This window comes from Asterias amurensis, chromosome 19, assembly GCF_032118995.1.
Source record: "Asterias amurensis chromosome 19, ASM3211899v1".
NCBI classification, from domain to species: Eukaryota; Metazoa; Echinodermata; class Asteroidea; order Forcipulatida; family Asteriidae; genus Asterias; species Asterias amurensis.
Window position 1 is genome coordinate 6,712,213 of NC_092666.1, and position 22,055 is coordinate 6,734,267.

The 22,055-nt window shown below is 38.1% G+C and overlaps 1 protein-coding gene across 1 annotated transcript; it reads right to left on the reverse strand.

Moving 5' to 3' along the window:
- Positions 1 to 414: 414 nt before the first annotated feature.
- Positions 415 to 20,053, reverse strand: LOC139951627 (NLR family CARD domain-containing protein 4-like). The gene is made up of 7 exons (XM_071950596.1): positions 19,927 to 20,053; positions 16,994 to 17,114; positions 16,688 to 16,854; positions 15,784 to 15,927; positions 12,033 to 12,113; positions 8,344 to 8,439; positions 415 to 6,770 (listed from the first exon to the last, which is right to left on the reverse strand). The coding sequence occupies exons 3-7, from the start codon at positions 16,839 to 16,841 to the stop codon at positions 4,060 to 4,062; spliced, it is 3,186 nt and encodes a 1,061-aa protein (XP_071806697.1). The 5' UTR covers positions 16,842 to 16,854; positions 16,994 to 17,114; positions 19,927 to 20,053; the 3' UTR covers positions 415 to 4,059.
- Between the last annotated feature and the right edge of the window lie 2,002 nt (positions 20,054 to 22,055).

Sequence of the window (22,055 nt, forward strand, 5' to 3'; positions counted from 1 at the left end):
GGTCTTACGTCCTCACAAAGAAAATAGTTTTCTTCTCAGCGATGACAAACTCTCAATTTCCAAAATTTGTTTACTTAAACGAGTCTCAAAGGCCGAGTTGTTTATTTAACGATATTCAAAATCAATTCTTTTTCATGTGATCACTTAAACAAAACTCAAATAATCTGAATGTCACTTTGTCAGAATCGAAATTGTCAAAACTCCTTTGAAATCCAGCTGTATATATGGAATATGCAAGTGAATCAAACGTCACTTTCGATCGTAAATAACAAGAATCATTTAAGTTATGGCTAATCTTGTAAATAGTAGGAGGGATAACAATAAGAAATCAATAATAGTAACGTGGGACACTGAAAGAAAAAAACCTCACACAAATAATTTCCATACAAAACTTCAAGAATAAGTTGGTGTTTTATTCTCTTGAGAAAATAGAATAAGCTGTTGCAAACAACTTACCAACCAAATGGAAAGAAAATAGTTAATGGCCTGACATTTCGACCTAAGCCGAGTCTTATTCTTTTATTCTCTCATTACATTAACTCTAAAAATCCCGTATCAGATTTGGGTCTCAGGGGGCCAGACCGTCCATTTCTGGGCCTGTTTGACCCGGAATCCGTGTCGATGTGACCCGGAATCCGTGTCATTGTGACCAAAAATTTGGTTAAATGAGGGGATTTTGAATCGGATTCCGGGACACATTGACACGGATTCCGGGTCAAACTGACCCAGAAATGGGTTTGGCCCCCTGGCACCCAAATCCGGGTCAATTCTGACCCGGGAGTTTTTAGAGTGTTCTACTACAGTTCAATAGGCAAGGCAATGAGAGTGTAATTTTTCTTAGCATTGTACCTTACATACACTCGCCTCAATGAAAAGGAACATAAATAACAAAACTATAAACAACACTATTTCATCAGTCAACATAAATAATCTGTAGATACATTTTATCAAGGAGTTAAAGGAACATGTTGCCTTGGATCGGTCGAGTTGGTCATTGAAAAGCGTTTGAAGCCGTTTGTTATGAAATGCATATTGGTAAGAAATATATTTTAAAAGTAGAATATAATGATCCATACAAGTATCACTCGAAATTGCTGATCATTAGTTACCAATTAATAATAACAATAATAATAGCTGCATTTATGTAGCGTTTAATACAAGGTTTCTAAGCGCTGTTAGTGTTACAGATAAGTGTAAAATAGAAGACATAATTCTACGTTAGATGATAATACATGTAGCTTATACTGAAATCTTTGTCTTTAAAGTTAATATTCCAAATAAGTTCTTCTACACGAACAAATGACCAATTATAAATCTACATGTTTAGTGTAAATTTATTTTCATTGATAATAGTGTCAACTGTCAACCAACTGCTGCCTGAAATACTACCATTAACCAGAGACCATGAACCAATCGGGGACAATCTTGGATGTATGGCAAAAAATTATCCCCAACATTTGGTTCTTATATAATTGGCAATCAAAAGTATTTCTATTTAAAGGCAGTGGACACTATTGATATTACTCAAAATGATTATTAGCATAAAACCTTACTTGGTAATGAGAAATGGGGAGAGGATGATAGTAAAAAAAACATTGTGAGAAACGGCTCCCTCTGAAGTGACGTAGTTTTCGAGAAAGAAGTAATTTTCCACGAATTTGATTTCAAGACCTCAGATTTAGAATTTGGGGACTCGAAATCAAGCATCTGAAAGCAAACAACTTAGTGTGACACAGTGTTTTGTTCTTTCATTGAGCTCAAATTTTCACAGATTTGTTATTTTATGCATGTTGAGATACACCAAGTGAGAAGACTAACTGGTCTTTGACAATTACCAATAGTGTCCAGTGTCTTTAAACATGCCCACAATCCATGTCAAAGGATTTACAAGTATTTATAATCATATAAGAAGATAAACCATTCATAGGTTGGTTTTGATCTGTTTGTTGGAAACTATAGAGGATCGGAATGACTGTGCTCTTCAAATAAAATAGTATCACGCTTTTTAAATCCTACCTTTCAACTAGAAATACTACGGTGTGTCTTTAATTATTAATGAATACCCTAGAGGCACTGGACACTATTGGTAATTACTCAAAAATAATTATAATCATACTTGGTAACGAGCAATGGAGAGCTGTTAGTAGTAAAAGACTTTGTGAGAAACGGCTCCCCCTCTGAAGTAGCATAGTTTTTGAGAAGGAGTAATTTCTCAGTAAAATGTTTGAATTGATTTCGAGACCTCACACTCGAGGTCTCGAAATCGAACACCGAAAGCACACAACTTCGTGTGAGAAGGGTGTTTTGATCCATCCATTATTATCTCCACTTTGACTACCAATTGAGTTCAAATTTTCACAGGTTTATTATTTTGTGCAATTTCCAAAGGTGTCTAGTGTCTTTATTATAAGAAAACTCAGTCTAGATCAGGGTGCTACATCTAGACAACCACAAAAGTGAACATAATAAATTAAGTTGGAATGCAAGGTAGATTGGAATTGAAGTTTCCAAATTCTTCTTGACCATTTGATTTTTGTCTAATTCCATGTTTGGTCAAGGTCTTCTTGGTACTCGACTTTTATTGTAGAACTAGAAAAAGTTGCCTTTAGTAATTGAAATATTACACCAGATGTTTGTTTATATTTAACTGGATACTTGTCTATTTCATGTCTTGTTTTGTTCTACCAAAGTAACTTAACTCCATAACTCTGGGGAAGTGTCGTGGCTGCGCAGCTAAGAGCACCGAATTCAAACTCTGGTATTACTGATCAGCAGAGTGTGGGTTCGAATCCCCAGCCGTGACACTTGTGTCCTTAAGCAAGACACTGAACCATTGGTTTGTCTTTCGGATGGGATGTAAAGCCGTTGGTCCCATGGGTTGTGTAACGCATGTAAAAGAACCCAATGCACTAATTGAAAAGAGAAGGGGTTCTCCCCAGTGTTCCTGGCTGTGGCTGCTGTATGCGCCCTAGCACCTTGTAAACCCTTATAAGGTGCTACATAATTGGGTCTCAGAATTCATCACTGCAATAACCTATATTTCTGAAAGTTTGTATTACTCAGCGCCTTGAGTACCTTGTTTGGTAGATACATGTACGTGCGCTATATAAGCCTCTGATATTATTATTATTACATCCCAATACAAATAAAGTTTACATCATGACAGCAGAGATAGCTTACAGTATTCATTTTGAAGGAACGTTACAGAATTGGTAAGAAACAAAAATTGTGAAGATCACAGGTTTACACAAAACTTACACGGTCTAATGATGATGATAGTAGAAAACATCTTGTGAAATATTATTGTCTTTAAATGTCATATATTTGTTGAGGAATAAATTATTTCGTGTTTGGAGTTTATCGCTCAGTGAGCGTTTTGTTCATTTTTCTTTTTGCATTGATTGTAATGCAAAAAATGTGATTTGGTTTTTCACTATTTTCTCGGACCCAGATGGCCAATCGATCTCAAACTTCTACAGGTTTATTAGTTTATATTACATATCTGGTGGATTACATATAGTGCTTACACTGCCAGCAACTGTTTTGTCAGCAAAACCAATTCTGTAATGTTCCTTTAATCTAATTTAATAGAATGTATTTCCCTCAACTTAGCAGAGAGCACCATTGTACTTGGCTTTAAATACACAGACAGTGAAACTTCATTTACCTTGAACTACATCTAATTGCATTCTTGTATAAAACTGTGAGTGTTTAGTTATAACAAAAAATAATAGAAGTTCTAAAAATATACATCAGATTTGCCTTTATTTACACACACACATAAGAGATGATGACATGATGCTAAACTCCTGCACCACGTTTCTGTCAATGTATCAACACAACCAGGGCCCAATTTTAATTCCATGGTTTAACTTTCAAGAAAGTTGTTCCCGTTGCATTCAGACAGCACTGAGTAAAACCTGATACAATTTATCTTTGGTTTTAAGAGGTCAAAGCAAACGTGACCCCGTTCCTCTAACATCTGGTTTATTGTCTTGTTCATTGGTCACAGTGTGTTTACGTAATGATTGCGGAGGTCAATGGGTCGTCTGTTGTAAGTTAAACCGGATAATGATCTTTTTTATTCTGTCCACACAGTGTTTTGGGCAAGTTGGGCAGATCACACAGTGCAGGAGCAATATGTGTCATATCTTCACCTGTCAATAAGCAGCCCTTCAAGACAAGCTTCTGAAGGTTCTCCATCTTCTTGAAGTGATGGGCCCATGATGCAGCAGAACCACCAAGGGATCTATTTTCTGAAAGATCCAGGTCAACCAAGTTGGGCAGATCCCACAGTGCAGGAACAATATGTGTCATATCTTTACCTGTCAATGAGCAGCCAATCAAGAAAAGCCTCTGAAGGTTCTTCATCTTCTTGAAGTGATGGGCCCATGATGCAGCAGAACCACCAAGGGATCTATTTTCTGAAAGATCCAGGTCAACCAAGTTGGGCAGATCCCACAGTGCAGGAACAATATGTGTCATATCTTTACCTGTCAATGAGCTTTCCCTCAAGACAAGCTTCTTAAGGTTCTTCATCTTCTTGAAGTGATGGGCCCATGATGCAGCAGAACCACCAAGGGATCCAATTATCGAAAGATGCAACTCAACCAAGTTGGGCAGATCACACAGTGCAGGAGCAATATGTGTCATATCTTCACCTGTCAAAAAGCAGTCACTCAAGAAAAGACTCTTAAGGTTCTTCATCTTCTTGAAGTGAAGGGCCCATGATGCAGCAGAACCAATAAGGGATGTATTTCCCCCAAGATCCAATTTAACCAAGCTGGGCAGATCACACAGTGCAGGAGCAATATGTGTCATATCTCCACCTGTCAATGAGCAGTAATTCAAATTAAACGTCATAAGGTTCTCCATCTTCTTGAAGTGATGGGCCCATGATGCAGCAGAACCTCCAAGGGATTCACTTCCCCCAAGATCCAATTCAACCAAGTTGGGCAGATCACACAGTGCAGGAGCAATATGTGTCATATCTTCACCTGTCAATGAACAGAATGTAAAGACAAGCTTCTGAAGGTTCTTCATCTTCTTGAAGTGATGGGCCCATGATGCAGCAGATGAGGCTGCTCCTGATAAAGCAGAATATTCTTCAGTACTCTCTTTCAATTTGCACAAACCCAACTTCACCTTTGAAAGATTCGTCATTAAGCTCATAGAGTCTACCAAATCTGACATACACCCACCCAAGTGACAATCAAATATCCCTACTGACTGTACCTTCTCAAGATAATCAGTTTGTTTGTTTTCCACTGTGCATGTGTGAACATTTCTAAGCAAATATGTGAATGAGTTAAGAGTGTCCCTGTTCCAAAAATCAATGTCTATATGATCTGTTAGAACAGACTTCATGAACTCCACTGGGGGTAAATCTTTTGTCTGACCCTCAAAGTAGTATTTAAAGCCGATTTCCATCCAGCCTGGTACTTTAGCAAGTGTTTGTAAAATGCTATTTGTACATGTCATGTTGTCACCAGCACAAAACCGCAAAATATAATCAAAGTCACCCCTTCTAGAAATGATCATTTCATCCAGGCTCTTTTGGAATTCCACCGGGTCTGTTTCTAACAAGCTTTGTAAGTATTTACCAGCACAACACTCTTGAAAAGTCTTATGAAGGAATTGAATGCTGTTGTGACTTTTCATTCCCTTCAAGACCTTTTGTCTTGTAAGAATACCTACTTTTATGGCAGATTCAAGCACATTTGGTTCAAACACTTGCTCAGGAAAAGCAAGCTGTTGTTCTGGAGCAAGAAGACCAAGCAAGGCAATCTTTCCAAGTTCATTTGTTACTTTTGATATCTCATTTGATGACATATCAGTTTTTCTGTGAAATATGTACTCCAATGCCTCACTGTAGATACGAGACATTGTTTCTGGGAGTTTAGAATCCTCTCTCCACAAAATGCACATCAACAGAAGTAGCATTGGACTCTTTGCCAAATCAGATAAAGCATTTGAGGATTTGATCCTCCGAATAAGCCCTTCTGCTTTGTCATGTTCATCCGAGTAAAATCTCTTCACATACTTCTTGATATCTTCACTATCAAAACCTTCAACCTTGACCTGTGTGAAAGGCTCTTGAATTAATGATCTTGTCACTAATTTATCATAGTGAGAGGGGCGAGTGGTAACTACAACAAAACACTCTCTGTCTTTCTTACGGTTCAGGATCTTTAGAATTGAACCAAATAAGGCTTTATCAAGGGCACGGGTCTTCAACTCATCAAAGCCATCAAACAAGAACAGTACTTTCTCTTGATTGTGACTGATAAATGAACTCAACGAGTTCTTATCTACACTTGTTACTCCGCTTAAAAGTTGGTCAAAAATTGAGTCAACTAGCTCTGTGCTTTGTTCAACTGCACTCATTCTTATAACAAATACAAGCTCAAACTGCTGCAGTGCTTCACCACATGCCCAGTCATAAGCCATCTTATCAATGAGGGTAGACTTCCCTCTACCAGCTAACCCATTCAAAACAGCCTGATTTATGCAATCACCATCTCTTGTTTTCTGAAGGAAAATATCCTTATATGATTCCAGTTTCTTTCCAGATTTCTCCAATGTTAATTCTGTAAAGATATCTCTGATATGTTTGGTGTCATCATCCTCCCATGGTATCAGTTTCACATAGCTACCTGTTTTCCTATAATAAGTTGCTATTGCCTCTCTACAGCTCTTTGCAGCGACCTGGGCTGCAGCGACCTGGGCTGGATCTTTTGTCGAATGGGCTCCTTGCACACTTGGTTCATCTGATTAAAAACAAAAAACACGATATGGAACAATTATTCTTGATTCATTTTCTCCACTCCTATTGGTGGAGAGCGTGTCGCATGGGGGTGTTTATACGGTTGATAATGACCAGCTGGAGCTGTTTATAACTGGCTGGCTTCCGCATGTTGGGCGCGTAAGATTATCACGCGGAACGCAATTTAAACCGTTTAGTAACAGCGCGTAATCTGTTTCTAAGCACGCGCGCCTACACACAACCCATGCCCATCAAACAGATTCTTCACAAAGTTTTTGAAAAAAATATTTCAAACCTCAAATTTTCAGTTGTCAAAGTGTCTATAATTGTATTTTTTAACATTTTTATCAAAAGGGCATTTATGAATGGGTGGTGTTGAATAAGGGAATAAAAAGTAGTGACTCGTTCTATAAACATCCGTTTAAAACCTTGCAGGGTCGTTGTCGTGCGATAAAGGTCCACGCCTTCTGTTTGGGCCTTTATCACACAGCAACGGCCCTGCCGGTTTTAAACGGCTGTTTAAGAACTTGTCGCTACCATTTTATTCCCTTATTCAAACCATCAATAAATAAATTCAGAACAACCTTAAGAGAGATGAATGTAGCTCTAGTACTTCATCATCCATTTATATAATCTTGTAACACCCCTTACAACAATTCTGCCTTTTCATCTGTTGGGTGTAATGAAACAAATATTGACTGCCTTTACTCGTGCTTTGGTTAAAACTCCTGCTCTCTTGGTAATCCCCGGACCGTTCCATTTTTCCCTCAGCTCCGCCTTGGGAAAATAGAACGCTCTGGGGATCACCTCGGGAGTTGTAGTTTCAACCATAGCACTCGAAGTAGTCAATATTTGTATATTATAACACACCTCTTGCTCGTTCTGTATTCTGGTTGGCTGAAACACGGTCACATGGGATGAACTAATATAGGCTAGTGATCGCGCGCGCGTGTTTTGCGGGAAAAGTACCAGAGCGGGGAATAGTCTTTGAATAAAGTGCCCGCCGTAACAGCGCCCTCTCTTGACTTGAACCATGAACAACAACTACAAAACTCCTTGTTCTGTTCTTATTTGACATTTAAGACCGAGCTGTTATACAACACATATTGACTGGCATAATTCGGTAACTAGTGTACGTCCTATTCCCCTCGGGCCTGTGAGTGACCAGAAGAGGGGCCTATTTCCCTTGGTCTTCGGCCTCGGGAAATAGGTTCGCTCTTCTGGTCACTTAAAGTCCCTCGTGGGAATAGACGTATACATAGTTACCTCGTTGCCAGTCAATATTTGTATACTAGAGCATGTCCATATCAACCACCATGGCAGGGTTTGCCCTTAACTTTGTCAGCAACTAGCCAGCAGAACCAATTAGCTTGATATTTCATGAGTTACTCAACTTTTTTACCGGACCACTCGCAGGGTATTCTAACTCGTCCTTGGGTGTTTTAACTGACATTAGGTTAGCGGACCACAGTTAAGGGAGAACGCTGAATGGTTTTTATTGCTAGAAAAGCCAACATATGCTACAATGATATCATAAAGTGAATGGAATGTTCAAAATGTTCATGGGATGTACTTACCTAAGGTTTTGGGTTGTATTGACGTTCCACTGGCAGCAGCTTGGGGGGAGTTATCTAGTTTTTGAATATTCGGTGGAGTGCACTCTTGTCCAGATCCTACAAGACAGTTTAATGGGCATGATTGATCAAACATATCATTGCTTTATTTTCAAACAAAGTTTTAGGAAAGCCCATGAGATACTGGCAATCTTTCGCACTCAATGAAATTTTAGGTCTAAACTGGGAATGTTGTGAAGGGGGGCCCGCATTAATTTCAGAGATTTTCTTGACGCTGCAAGCCTCGTCATCAAAACATTGCCACCAAATACAAATATTCATGTAAGTACAATTCAGGGGGTAGATCAGCGTTTTCTGAAAGAGTTTATTTTATTCATATCCTCTGTTAATTCCAAACTCATTAAAGGCAGTGAACACTATTGGTAATTACTCAAAAACATTATTAGCATAGAACCTTACCTGGTAACGAGTAATGGAGAAAGGTTGATAGTATAAAACATTGTGAGATACGACTCCCTCTAAAGTGACATAGTTTTCGAGAAAGAAGTTATTTTTGACGATTTTGATTTTAAGACCTCAGATTTAGAATTTGAGGTCTCAAAATCAAGCATCTGAAAGCGCACAACTTCTTGTAGCAAGGGTGTTTTTTCTTTCATTGTTACCTCACAACTTTGAAGACCAATTGAGCCCAAATTTTCACAGGTTTGTTATTTTATACATATGTTGAGATACACCAAGTGAGAAGACTGATGATCTTTGACAGTTACCAATAGTGTCTAGTCTCTTTAAAACACCCAATTTGTGAATTATATTATCCATCATGACATGCTGGCCTGGAATTTCATCTTTAAAAGAGCAAGGACATTTTCTTTTTTGCAAAAGGCACGTCCGTTGTAAAATCTGAAAGTCTATGGGACACTTTTGAAGGGCACCAAGGCCAAGACCAGGGGCACCAAGGCCAAGACCAGGGGCACCAAGGCCAAGACCAGGGGCACCAAAGCCAAGACCAGGGGCACCAAGGCCAAGACCAGGGGCACCAAGGCCAAGACCAGGGGCACCAAGGCCAAGACCAGGGGCACCAAGGCCAAGACCAGGGGCACCAAGGCCAAGACCAGGGGCACCAAGGACAAGACCAGGGGCACCAAGGCCAAGACCAGGGGCACCAAGGACAAGACCAGGGACACCAAGGCCAAGACCAGGGGCACCAAGGCCAAGGCACCAAAGCCAAGACCAGGGGCACCAAGGCCAAGACCAGGGGCACCAAGGCCAAGACCAGGGGCATCAAGGCCAAGACCAGGGGCACCAAGGCCAAGACCAGGGGCACCAAGGCCAAGACCAGGGGCACCAAGGCCAAGACCAGGGGCACCAAGGCCAAGACCAGGGGCACCAAGGACAAGACCAGGGGCACCAAGGCCAAGACCAGGGGCACCAAGGCCAAGACCAGGGGCACCAAGGCCAAGACCAGGGGCACCAAGGACAAGACCAGGGGCACCAAGGCCAAGACCAGGGGCAACAAGGCCAAGACCAGGGGCATCAAGGCCAAGACCAGGGGCACCAAGGCCAAGACCAGGGGCATCTCAGGCCAAGACCAGGGGCACCAAGGCCAAGACCAGGGGCATCTCAGGCCAAGACCAGGGGCACCAAGGCCAAGACCAGGGGCACCAAGGCCAAGACCAGGGGCACCAAGGACAAGACCAGGGGCACCAAGGCCAAGACCAGGGGCAACAAGGCCAAGACCAGGGGCATCAAGGCCAAGACCAGGGGCACCAAGGCCAAGACCAGGGGCATCAAGGCCAAGACCAGGGGCACCAAGGCCAAGACCAGGGGCATCTCAGGCCAAGACCAGGGGCACCAAGGCCAAGACCAGGGGCATCTCAGGCCAAGACCAGGGGCACCAAGGCCAAGACCAGGGGCACCAAGGCCAAGACCAGGGGCACCAAGGACAAGACCAGGGGCACCAAGGCCAAGACCAGGGGCAACAAGGCCAAGACCAGGGGCATCAAGGCCAAGACCAGGGGCACCAAGGCCAAGACCAGGGGCATCTCAGGCCAAGACCAGGGGCACCAAGGCCAAGACCAGGGGCATCTCAGGCCAAGACCAGGGGCACCAAGGCCAAGACCAGGGGCACCAAGGCCAAGACCAGGGGCACCAAGGCCAAGACCAGGGGCACCAAGGCCAAGACCAGGGGCATCTCAGGCCATGGCCTCCGTGGACTCCATGTTAATTCCAGGCCTGACAAGTCTCACATAATAAAAAACCTACAACAATTGCCTTTTGTTTTGACAGTTATTTTGTATATTCTAAATATTGATTGCTTGATTGTTGCAAACAAAAATTATTCTTGTTTAAGACAGGTCGCCCTATGCTATGTTTTTGATGTTTGCGACTCATTTACAATATACCTTGCAAATCCCATTCAGCAGAAACTGTCAGAAACAAACGCCACAGCAAACTTCTTCTCTTAATCTTCTCTTAACACCATATCTGCTTTTAAATTGTATGATAAACTTATAACTTTGAATTTTAACCATTCTTTGTGTCGTTGGATTTTAGATTTTTTATTGGATCGCTCACAGAAGGTTAGAATTGGTCAATGTTTCTCTAAGTCACTTGTCCTAAGTACAGGAGCGCCACAAGGATGTATTTTATCTCCAATGCTGTACTCATTGTTTACGCATGATTGTGAAGTAAACTCTGTTAATAATTTTATGGTAAAATATGCTGACGACACTACATTAGGTGGACTAATTTTTAAGGACGATTCCATGTATCGTGATGAAGTTAATCATTTAGTTCAATGGTGTCACGACAATAACTTAGAATTAAATGTTCAAAAGACTAAGGAAATTATTGTAGACTTCAGAAGAAATCCAGACAAAGTTGAGCCGCTACATATTAATGGATCCGAAGTGGAAATTGTCGACTCTTTTAAATTTCTAGGAGTGCACCTATCAAACGATCTTAAGTGGGTGACTCATGTTGATTCCATTGTTAGGAAGGCCCAGCAACGGTTGTTCTTTCTTAGAAGATTGAGGAGTTTTCGTGTCAGCCAAGATTTGCTGGTAAAGTTTTATCGGGCAGTTGTTGAGAGTATTTTGACACTCTCGATCACTGTCTGGTATGGCAACACCACGGCAGATGACCGAAAACGCCTCAATCGTGTAGTCGGTACTGCTAGCTTTATCATTGGTCGTGAGCTTCCTGCTTTGGATAAACTTTATACTGCTCGGGTTCTGAAGAAATCTAGATCTATTATTTCGGATGAATTTCACCCTGCGAACAGTTTGTTTGAATTAATGAGATCAGGTAAGCGATATAGAGCGACCAGAGCCGACTCCAACCGTACTCGCAATAGTTTTTATCCCAGTGCAATAAGGTTACTTAATGATTAATACTTTTTAATTTGTTTTGGGGGTTTGCAATTTTGTTACTGTTATTGTCTCTCTGCATATTGTGCGCATACTGTTTATTTGTTCGTTATTGTATGCCTATGTGGTTTTAGGGTTTTCTGTATTTTTTGTAATTTTTGTAATTGTTAATATTTTTAGACTCGCAAGCCGAAGTGAATTTCACTGTATATGTATTTATATGTGTGACAATAAACAATTGAATTGAATTGAATTGAATTGAATGAAAGTGTTGGTATAATAATGACTATCCAAGATTTGACATGTTTTGGTTGAGTAAATTACCTGTTGGTTTTACTGCTGAATCCAAAGCTCGTTTCTGTTGTAAAGTGGCAGTTAGTTTCTCCAACGCAGGTAAAATATTCTCTGAAAGACAAAGTTAAAGAAAGAAATAACGGCTAACAAGATAAACTTATAAATTATAGAGAAAACTCTTGTGTAGCTGAACTATTTACAAGCAAAAATGTAGCACAATGGATGCACAATCTGGATACATATCAAGAAACCTCACTCCATGATGTATTAAAATCAGTACTAGCTCATTTTACAGACATTATTTTTGATGGTGTAACTGCGAACCTCATCACAATATATATTATTATAGTTGTCATCTCCCACCGGTGATGTGTTTATATTGTTGTTTGTAATTTATACGTTTCTCTTACGTTTATCAGTTTATCCTTGTTTGCATAAAGTCAAAGTTAAGTGACCACAGCCAATCGCCTGTGGGCATCTTAGGAATTTGTTTTAAGGTGTGGCAAGCCCATATTATTTCTGTACACAGGTATTGGGGTGCCGGTATTTCTAAGTCATTTCTTTTCCTGGTTTCGTTTGGTTAAGTTCGCCGTAATTTTTGTAGACAACCCCAGCTAGTTTTCATTGCCGTTTTCGTAAGTAGTATTTGCTTCATTGTATAATATTTATGTCACTTATTTCAATTATATAAATGTATTGGTTATTGTAAATTTTTTCCTTTTTATTTCGATGATTTTGGCTAGTTGGAGTTATTTTTCTGGTTCATCCAAAAGCTGTAATTTTGGGATCCTATTTTGGAATTACAGATATCGTTTATATATAAGAGAAAGAGTATTGGACCTAGAATTGAGCCTTGAGGTACGCCACATTTAATAGTTTTAGATGTAGAGTCATAATCTTTCCAATGAACGAATTGTTTCCTATCAGAGAGATAGCTTTTGAACCAGTTCAAGGCCTTTCCCCTAATTCCATACCTCTCAAGCTTTGAAAGTAAGATAACATGATCAATAGTGTCGAATGCCTTTGAAAGGTCCAAGAACAATCCTATAGTGTGGTTACATTTATCAAGAGACGAACTGATTTTGTCAACAAGGTCTATAAGTGCCGTTTGGGTTGAGAAGTTAGCACGGAAACCATACTGGGAGTTATGCAGAATATTATACTTAGTTAAAAAGGTATTAAGACGATTAGCAACCAAGCGCTCAAGCAATTTGGAGAGACAAGGTAATATAGAAATAGGGCGGTAGTTGCATATTAATTTAGGGTCACCATTTTTATACAAAGGAATAACCTTAGCCTTCTTAAAATCATGTGGCACAATTCCTGACTCCAGCGATAGGTTAAATATTTTCAGCAACGGCCCAGCAATAATGGTACCAGTCTTTTTAATAAGATAGCTGTCTAATTTATCATGGCCAGGACTTTTGTTAGACGATAAACCATCAATACACTTCAGAAGTTCACTTTTAGTTATAGGGGTAATAAAAAGAGAATTAGGATAATCACCTTCGATAAAGTCAGTGGGGTTTAGTCTTGAATCCGGAATCTTTGATGCCAGGTTAGGACCAATATTAGTAAAGAAATCGTTAAAATGCTCAGCAATGTGTCTTGGGTCGTCTACGGTCGTACCATTGACAAGGAATGAATCAGAACCGGGCGGCTTTTTACTTCTTTTGTTCAAGACATTATTGATCATTTTCCATGTTTGTTTAATATTACCTTTTTCCTTATCAAAGGAAGCAGTGAAATAAATCTTTTTCGCTTCTCTAATACAGTTGTTAACTTGTTTCTGTATTTATCATACTTTCTTTTGTTAGATTCATTTGGGTTTCGGAGATAGCATTTATACAACTTGTGTTTTCGTCTGATTGATTTCAACAGACCCTTGGTCATCCAGGGATTGCACACTGATTTCTTACATTTGAATCGTTTATATGGAACATATCTATCAAACACTTCATTTAATTTTGTAACAAACCGGGAGTAACATTCATTTACATCTTCAGTATTAACAATGTCATCCCATTGGATTGTGTCCATTTCACGTTTCATGAAGGAGACATTTCGATCTCTGGTATCCCGTTTCCAATAAAACATATTTGAGTTTTTAACTTTAACAAAACTGGGACCGAACAATACAATTGGCAAATGATCACTAAGACCTGAAGTAATAATTTCTGCCTCATGAGAGTCTACGCTGTTGGTGAAAATGTTGTCAATAAGAGTAGCTGAATTGCACGTTATTCTTGTTGGTTTGTCTACAGTTGGGCAAAAGGAGTGTGAATATAAGATATCCAAAAACTTGCGAGTTGGGTTATGGGAATCACTTTTAAGTAAGTTTATATTGAGATCCCCTAAAATGTAGCAGATTTTGTTTTCAGTCGTTAGTTTGTTAAGAATTTCATCCATTTCTTCGGAAAAGTTAAAAACAGCAAGACCGGGAGGTCTGTAAATTAAACCTATGATGATAGTTTTCTTTGTATTTGTACCGATTTCTAAAAAAATTGATTCAAAACATCCTGAAGCACTAACAATGTCGGGCCGAATGGTGTATTGCAATGAGTCTTTTACATATAACATGACACCACCGCCATTTTGCATAGGTCTATTTTTGTGCTCACATTTATATCCAGGAATGGATAACATAGAATGCGGGGTGCTTTTGAGCCATGTTTCAGTAAGACCGATAATGTGGAACTTATGTTGTATTTCATTTAGAGTAAAAGTGAGATCTTCAAAATTTTTGTTTACACTTCTGATATTGGCGTGGAAGATTGAAAAGGAGTCATTTTCTAATTCCTTTGTTTTATCTCTGAGTTGTCTTTCTGACTTGTATTGAGCACCACAGGTGTTAAATAAAAGCTGACTAGGATCCGCTGAATTCAGAATTGTCGGGTTAAAAACACAATCATTGAAACGAAGAGTAGTGTCTTTCAATGGCTCAGAGCTACTGTCGTTCATTTTTGTATAATCTTTTCGGAAGCCTTCAATTGCATTTACGTCTGATTACATGTTTTCTTTCAATATCTTTCTTGTACTTTGATTTATTATTGAGTTAATTACGTATTTATATATTAATTATCTATTTCATTATTTGACATTCTAGTTCACCTGCTCCTCGCTGAGTGCAAATAAACTACCGGGTCGATAAAACACAATTTGTCCACGGCTTATTATTGTTATCATCAACACGGTGACAATAATTGAATATAAAATTATCTCTACTATCGAATTCCTCTGTTCCGATGTTTTGGATATAAATCAAAACAAACAATTTCCACCTTTGTCTTTTCCACTATAAAAATTCTAATAAAATTCTAATTCATGTTTAATTTGTTCTACATTTGTAACTTAAAGGAACATTACAGAATTGGTTTTTGCTAACAAAACAAATGCTGGCAGTGTAAGCGCTTTATGTAAACCACCTAATACATAAACTGACAAGCCTGTAGAAGTTTTAAATTGATCAACCATCTAGGTCACAAGAGAACAGTGAAAAACCCATCACAAATTGTGCATTGCATCGATGCCACAATAAAAATGAATAAAACGCTCATTGAGCGATAAACTCCAAACGCGAAATAAGAATATTTATTTCTCATCAAATATGACATTTCAGACAGAAATATTTCAAGGGATGTTTTCTACTATCATTATCATTAAACCGTGTAAGTTTTAGGTAAATCTGTGATCTTCACGATGTTTGTTTCTTACCAATTCTGTAATGTTCATTTAAAAGAAAGAAACCAATCTACAAAATATCTTCATGTTTGTGCCTTACCTGTTGCTCCTGGCTTCAGCTGTAGGATGTTGAATGTACAGTTAGTAGGATTACCAACAGCCAAATTACCACTGCCTTCAATACGGGGTACAGCCAAAGACTGGTTGGCCATCAAACAGGCTCCTTGACCTGATTGATTTTCTGCTGTAGGGGCAATGAAGGAAAGTCATTTCTACATAACATAACAACATAAGTGTTACAATTTATGAGGCACTATTCCATCAAGATAAGTACAGTGAGTACAAACATTGCACTCATAAACATTCATAATTTGCATACTACTAACTCTTTATTAATTTAAAAATGTTGTTATATCCCTTCTCCAGGGTGATGGGTGTATTTTCTAGTTTAAAAGGGTGTGTGTACTTTTTTCTAACACAAAACACAATGGCCACAGATTTACATTTAACTTAATCGGTTTGAAGATAATGATAGTAGAAAACTTCCTTTAAATTATTACTTACTGAGGTGCTGTAGTTTTTGAGAAAGGAGTAAAACAATGTCACAAAAATACTTTCATATTTCAATAAAAAGGTTTTAACAAGTTATGGTATGTTATGGTATAATATCATAACTGGTTTTACGTTTTTACATGTTGAAATAATTTTCGTCTTACAAAGACAAAAATAATTTGTGACTTGTTTTATCCATTTCTCAAAAAATATAGCACCTCAGTAAGTAATATTTGAAGGGAAGCTTTCTTCTATAACTAAAACCCTTGTAAGTTTAAGTTAAATCTGGGGACATTTTTATCCGAATCCTTTAAGGAATAAAACAAGATATCAAATCCAATAAGACTTTGTTTTTATACAGACAATGGTGCCCATTATAACATAACTCATGTACAGATAAATACATTTCAAATTATGTGTACAGATTGATACTAATCACAGTAAGTTTATACCTTGAAGCATTTGTGTGTTTTCTGCTCTCACTAAGTCCCTTGTTTCTAGCGATGGTTGAATATTTTCAACAACAGCCATCGATCTTTGTTCTGGTTCTTGAGATTGCCTGGCCATCTCCTCCTCTTCCGTGGTCTCCTCACTCTGGTCAGCCATTATCTGACACAATCTTAGGAATCAAAGAAAGATATTGACTCAGATGACATATTGTGTTTCGTTCTTGTCTATGGATCACGACAAACAATCTACTTCTGATTAGATGTCAAAGTTCATGAAATACTGGTCAGTTATATGATGTAGTCTCTTACCTTCAGTTCAAGGACCAATCAGTGCTTTAGCCAGGCTCATTCACCCAATAGTCCAAAAGATGAAACATCTTCACTGAAGTCCTAACCCATTACAAAGTCCATGTTGAGTTGCTTGACAAACCTAGTTTTGAGAGCACGAATTCAAAGAAATGTTCTAAAACAATAAAGATGCATGGGCGATATAAACTCAGGTTTTGAACTTTTCCTTGTCTGACTGTGTTAATAACCGAGTTATAACGAGTATCAACTCATGCAAGTCCTAAGAAATTCTCTTTTATTGTTCAACAGCTGAGTGTGGAACTTCTCTCTAGTCACATGATCCATCCAGAAGATGCCCTCCTCAATGTGCTCCATGTGTGGACAGCTTTTCAAGTCTTCAATTATCCTAACAAGTCTTTTTATCAGTCGTTTATTGAGTGGGTTTTATTTTAGGGTGGCGTGGCTGAGCGGATAAGAGCACCGACTTCAAGCACTTGTGCTTCTATTCAGCAAAGTGACAGTTCGAATCCCAGTCATGACACTTGTGTCCCTGTGCAAGACACTTAACTATAATTGCTTCTCTCCACCCAGGGGTAAATGGGTACCTGTGAGGGCAGAGGTGGTTCTTGTGATTGATTTAGCCGAGTAGCGCATATTAATGTTGCACAGGCTGTTTACTCCCCAGGGAGCTGAAATGGTCTAAGGAATGAATTAAGGTCTAGTGACCAGGGGTAATATTGTTGGAAGCGCTTTGAGGCGCCCCACGTGTATGAAAAGCGCTAATATTAAAAAAAGAGGTTAAAGTATGTTATGTTTTTATTTCCTGGTGGTTTTAACTTAAAAGTGTAAAGAACAAAAAACAGTTTGAGAAGGATTGCAGACTTTGGACTAAATTAATTGGAGAGCCACAGAAAGACCTTACCCAGTTCTTTGAACAATAGATAGGAAAACTCAATCAATCTTAACCAGTAATAATCATGTACGTATAAACAATTGTTTCAATTCCTTCCTTATGACATTGATTTAGACTCCCTCCTTGCAAAACAAATAGAAGGAAGTTCTCTTTTGTTCCAGTGGCAGCCAGATGAAGTTTTGCACTTGTTTTCAAACATTTTTGTGTGCGGGATGTCAGCTATTTGGAGGTCTGGCTCGCCACTGTTTATCTGTTTACACTGTATCTGTATACTTTGTTATTTGTTGTTCTTTTTTACTCATGTATCGTAGGAGGTCCTGTTTTCAAGGTGTCCCTAAAATCGTGGCAAATCTTTTACCTCTCTGTGCACGATGTAAACAGTCCCTTGATACAATGTTTGTGGTTTAACTTGCCAAGCAAAGAGTCTCCTCTCCCTTGACCAAAACTTAGAAACACATAAGGCTCCCCTGGTTTTGCACTTGTAATGCAAAAGGTTTGGTATTTTAGGCATTTCTACAAGGTATAAATATATGTCATACTGTTGAGGCCATAAACAAAATTTGCCCACCGAAAAAACCTCATCAAACACTATTTCAATTCACAATTCACGATCATTAAGTCATGTGACTGAACATTATACTGAGCATTCTGGGAAAAAAATACAGAGGCTTAAAGAAGCCATGTGCCTTGTATCATTTTCTAATATTTTTGGAGAATTTTTGTTTTAACCGTCATATCAATATTATTATTAATAATATTAAAATTTAAACATCGGCTTTGTTATTCAATTATCACTGTTTATTTATAGGCTTTATTATAAAATAATGTTTAAGAAAAATAAATAAATAAATAAACAAAACTCAGATTTGAAAAAGCCAATAATTATTCACACTTTTTATTTATTTTTTATTTATTTTTTATTTTTTGCCAATTACCATGGTTATTTTTAAAAGGTCATAAAAAATATTTTAAATAAAATGAAGACAACTGTTGGCTATAGAGTCATACACAGAGTCACACAGAACACTTGTAGTCACTGCAAATATTTCTAGCACGTATGGCCTCACCGCGGGAAACTATACTTTCTCGTTTGCCTTGAAAACAGGAAAAACTCAAAACAAATGGGACCAGGACTTGAAGTCATCGAAGATCGGTGTGTGGTGTGAACATTTCAATGTCCATCAAGTTTTAATATATGTTTGTATACTTCGTATATACAAATAAAGATAATTAGTAGGGCATCAGTTGATATAGATCACTAGTTTTTTCAAAGAAAAAGACATAATACCATGAAAACAGGTAAGAGGAGAATCATTCAATAAATGTTTTTTAAATGTAATTACATGTAATTGCTGTGGCTTCAACCACTTTTTACATTTCTGCTTATTGTCATTTTGTCAAATAATCTTTATATTTTTTACAATTGTAAATTCATCTATTTATAGTCATAACTGTATTTGTTTTTATATGGAGCTAGCTAACTGATGTAATAGTCTTTTGAGGATGATTAAAAAAATTTTTAATTGTATTAAATTCAATGAAGCACACAACAATTACTATTTCTACATCCATGCCGTATTATTTAAAAGCTCCAGGCAGTGGACACTACTATTGGTAATTACTTTCAGAATAGTTATAATTAGCATAAAACCTTAATTGGTAACGAGTAATGGGGAGAGGTTGGTAGTAAACAACATTGTGAGAAACGGCTCCCTCAGAAATCAGAATTATAATTTGAGGTCTCGAAATCAAGCATCATAATAAAGCATAGCCCACCTTGTTGAGCTGTTAATGGCTCCGCTTTTAACATCGGTCTCACCACTGGATGGCGACAGTGATGAGACCGATGTTAAAAGCGGAGCCATTTAAACAGCTCAACAAGGTGGGCTAAATATTGAGATACACCAAGTGAGAAAACTGGTCTTTGACAAAGGTGTTCGAGTCTTTTTTAAATCTCAACACTTGCTCGATATTCGCACCCACTTTTAAAACTAGAGTTTTTACAAGAAAAGGGGTGATAAACTTTAAATTATGTACTTACGTACAATGATGATAATCTGAAGATGTGTACAGTGTAGGCAATGGGGAGTTTTTTCAAATCAATGTGTAACTTTGGTCTACGCCCAGCCTATGAACAATCCAGACACTGACTGTTTGGCAATAATTATTTCCAACCCTATTTTTGTATTTCCGCATAGAGGACATTGACCTTGTCGTCGACAGAGGGCGGTACTTTTTGTAGTACCGTGAATGAAAAGTTATGAGGGCGCTCCACATTAAAATAAAACTCCCATGTATAAATGTTTATAATGCTAAAATATAAAACAATTCTCATAAAATATTTTAAAGTCTCTTAAAACCCAGTCAGATAAATTTAGACCCCTAAACTTGTTATTTATATTAAATTGTTTGCACGTCAGAATTTTCGATTTTTTTTTTAACTTGCTGCCAGTTTTCATGAGGCAATCCTACATTTCGCAAGCTAAATAGGAAAAACTTTTAAAAACCAAACTTATCATCTCCTCAGAAACTGAAAACTCACAACACTATGTTGTGATCTATCTCAATCCTTTCTCACTCTCGAGCCTACTACTTTTTTATATTATTACAAGAAGTAGGTAGGAAACACGGCATTTAATGGACATGTTTTAAAAGCAAGACTTGGTAGGGGCATTAGGGGGAAGGGGGGTGGTGAAAATGAACTCTACTTCTTTTTGAAATACTTGACTCGAGTTATAAAAATAGATGGCCCCTCCACCACACAATCATTTTTCGCTAATTCCCAAAGGAACTTTTTTTTTTACAAAAATGAAAACTCGAATATCGAACCTATGTTCTGAGCTTGCAAGGTGGTAAACTGTGCAAGAATGTAGGATAACAAACTCGCGATCGGTGAAATAGTCAAAGGAGCAAGTAAGAAGTGACCAGTAATCACACGTAGGCCTGATGGGTAGGTCTTACGTCCTCACAAAGAAAATAGTTTTCTTCTCTGCGATGACAAACTCTCAATTTCCAAAATTTGTTTACTTAAACGAGTCTCAAAGGCCGAGTTGTTTATTTAACGATATTCAAAATCAATTCTTTTTCATGTGATCACTTAAACAAAACTCAAATAATCTGAATGTCACTTTGTCAGAATCGAAATTGTCAAAACTCCTTTGAAATCCAGCTGTATATATGGAATATGCAAGTGAATCAAACGTCACTTTCGATCGTAAATAACAAGAATCATTTAAGTTATGGCTAATCTTGTAAATAGTAGGAGGGATAACAATAAGAAATCAATAATAGTAACGTGGGACACTGAAAGAAAAAAACCTCACACAAATAATTTCCATACAAAACTTCAAGAATAAGTTGGTGTTTTATTCTCTTGAGAAAATAGAATAAGCTGTTGCAAACAACTTACCAACCAAATGGAAAGAAAATAGTTAATGGCCTGACATTTCGACCTAAGCCGAGTCTTATTCTTTTATTCTCTCATTACATTAACTCTAAAAATCCCGTATCAGAATTGACCCAGATTTGGGTCTCAGGGGGCCAGACCGTCCATTTCTGGGCCTGTTTGACCCGGAATCCGTGTCGATGTGACCCGGAATCCGTGTCATTGTGACCAAAAATTTGGTTAAATGAGGGGATTTTGAATCGGATTCCGGGACACATTGACACGGATTCCGGGTCAAACTGACCCAGAAATGGGTTTGGCCCCCTGGCACCCAAATCCGGGTCAATTCTGACCCGGGAGTTTTTAGAGTGTTCTACTACAGTTCAATAGGCAAGGCAATGAGAGTGTAATTTTTCTTAGCATTGTACCTTACATACACTCGCCTCAATGAAAAGGAACATAAATAACAAAACTATAAACAACACTATTTCATCAGTCAACATAAATAATCTGTAGATACATTTTATCAAGGAGTTAAAGGAACATGTTGCCTTGGATCGGTCGAGTTGGTCATTGAAAAGCGTTTGAAGCCGTTTGTTATGAAATGCATATTGGTAAGAAATATATTTTAAAAGTAGAATATAATGATCCATACAAGTATCACTCGAAATTGCTGATCATTAGTTACCAATTAATAATAACAATAATAATAGCTGCATTTATGTAGCGTTTAATACAAGGTTTCTAAGCGCTGTTAGTGTTACAGATAAGTGTAAAATAGAAGA